Below are 2,063 nucleotides of genomic sequence, written 5' to 3'. Positions count from 1 at the left end.
GTTATGAAAAGTTATAAATATAAAATTTGAATGAATTAGAAGTTTACATTGTGGCTCGTTTCATCTTAATTTAGAATTAGATTGATTCTACCGAATTTAAATTATGTCATTCATGTAAAATGATATATATTGTTTTAATACTTCAAACAAAAAAAAAAAATTATACATTTATTTTATACTAACTAAAACAAATCAAAAAATTATTTCAAATACATTGTAATTATAGTACTTCGCAAATCTATTACATTATATTTTACTTTCAGTAATCCAAACAGTTCCTATATTGCAATGAAAGATTGAGCTCCTACCCCTCTCAATACATAAATTTATACTAATATTCCTCGTATAAAAATAAAAAATAATAATAATCTTCCAAATAATAAATAATATTGCACAAAGCCGTAATAACATGTTGCACAAAATCACGAGGCATCTTCACTCTGGACTTCAGCCTCCAATCTGAACTTAAGAACTTTGTGAACACTAGCAACGTGTCTGGTTTCCTCATCTGTGCTACCAATTTCATTAATGTTATCAATGGCCTTACCACAGAATAAATAAATAAATATAAAATAATAATAATAAAAGAGGTTTGCGAGGTATTCAGACTCAGCAAGTTCATAATATTTGGAAGAAAAAAAAAATGAAGAGCATTCAGAGAATTCTCTCAAAGAAGCAAGACAATCTTGGTTCTGGTCTCTGATAGCTTACCTCTTTGACTGAACAAAATGCATGTTCCAACCGTCTCTTCATATTCACCAATCTGTTCAGAAACAAAAGCATTATGAGAGTTTTCTCCAATCTTTCTATGCACCTGTGTATTAATGGCTAAAATATGTGGCAATATTTACATCCAAAATGTTAATGGAACTGATTGCTTACCAACTTCAGACGACTCCCAATAGTAAGTGTAGGATTTAGCGTGTCCAAACCCTGCATAAAGCCATGCCATCAGATTAATCACTCTGACACAGTATGTTGGAAAAGGTTCATGAATGAATGTATACTACTTAAAAAACAAATTGAAATTTACATACATACCACACAATTCTTATGTACTAACATATCTAACACCCAATGTTTGATATTTACACTTATAACCTATGCATGAGAATGTATTTCACTTATAAAAAGAGTGATGGTGATATTTTTTTTTATCTAATGTTAAAGATTTGAGTGATATGAATGTAAACATGAATGTTTGTGTTAGACGTGCAAACATATGAAAATTGTGTCGTATACATGTAAATGCCCCCAAAAAATCAAAAACAAAAACAAAATGTTCTTCAAATTACTAATTACTAGCCCGCCGCTACATTCATGGCCACTAGCTATATCCCAACTATTTCGGGGCACTCTTTGAATCCTCATTGTTTATTCTTTCTTGCAAAGGGTTTTATGAGGTGTTTCTCCTCTTGATTGTACATGTCAATGATTGCTGATTTTATAGGGGACAAAATGGATGACCTCTATCAGTGTAGTTCCAAGAGAGGCTCCGCATCCCCGCTTCTACTAGTTGTTATAAACCAACGAGTCCTAAAAGTACTAGACATTCAAAACCCACTTGATTTAGAAAAAAATTTAAGATAAAACCTCAAAAGGAGGACTTCCAAGCTTATTGTTCAAACTAAGGCAAAATTTTAAAAATTGGTCTCATAATAATTTGCAAAAAAATGACTGAAATGAATATTAAAATCAAGCTTACCTGGCCGATGGTGGAGTGACATGATTCCCACATCGCATTGTGGCTTGTTTTTCAATGTTTACAAAGAAAATTGAAAGTATTTACAGATCAACGGTTTAATTATCTTTTTTTTGAGATTATATAAGGCCATATGTTCAGGCAAGGCCACATAATTTATTTTTATTTTTAATTATTATTATTTTAATGATGTTTAGGGTTATTTATTAACTTTAAAAAATAAAAAATATCTAATATGTATATTGTGTTAATAAAGGCTTATTTGTTTAGTTGGGGTGGCTCCAACTTTTTAAAAATGTAATTGTAAGATTGTGGTGGAGAAAAAACTTAATAGAAAATTACGTTAGAAATATTTTATACA

At 30.2% G+C, this 2,063-nt stretch overlaps 1 protein-coding gene across 2 annotated transcripts in view; it reads right to left on the bottom strand.

The window, feature by feature from the left end:
- Positions 1 to 234: 234 nt before the first annotated feature.
- The window catches only part of LOC110032992 (general transcription factor 3C polypeptide 6-like), an 8,823-nt gene continuing 6,994 nt past the window's right edge, over positions 235 to 2,063 (bottom strand). The window contains exons 3-5 of one of the 2 annotated variants that reach the window (XM_020736810.1): positions 883 to 933; positions 712 to 763; positions 235 to 513 (exon numbers count right to left, since the gene is read on the bottom strand). In XM_020736810.1, coding sequence (XP_020592469.1) covers positions 332 to 513; positions 712 to 763; positions 883 to 933 — 285 coding nt within the window. In that variant the 3' untranslated portion in view covers positions 235 to 331. The remainder of the gene's footprint in view (positions 514 to 711; positions 764 to 882; positions 934 to 2,063) is intronic. The other variant, XM_020736811.1, reaches the window with a different exon arrangement.

Source organism: Phalaenopsis equestris, unplaced genomic scaffold, assembly GCF_001263595.1.
Source record: "Phalaenopsis equestris unplaced genomic scaffold, ASM126359v1 Scaffold001078, whole genome shotgun sequence".
NCBI lineage: Eukaryota > Viridiplantae > Streptophyta > Magnoliopsida > Asparagales > Orchidaceae > Phalaenopsis > Phalaenopsis equestris.
Note: the sequence above shows the minus strand (reverse complement) of the source record. Positions and strands in the feature narration are given on the sequence as shown.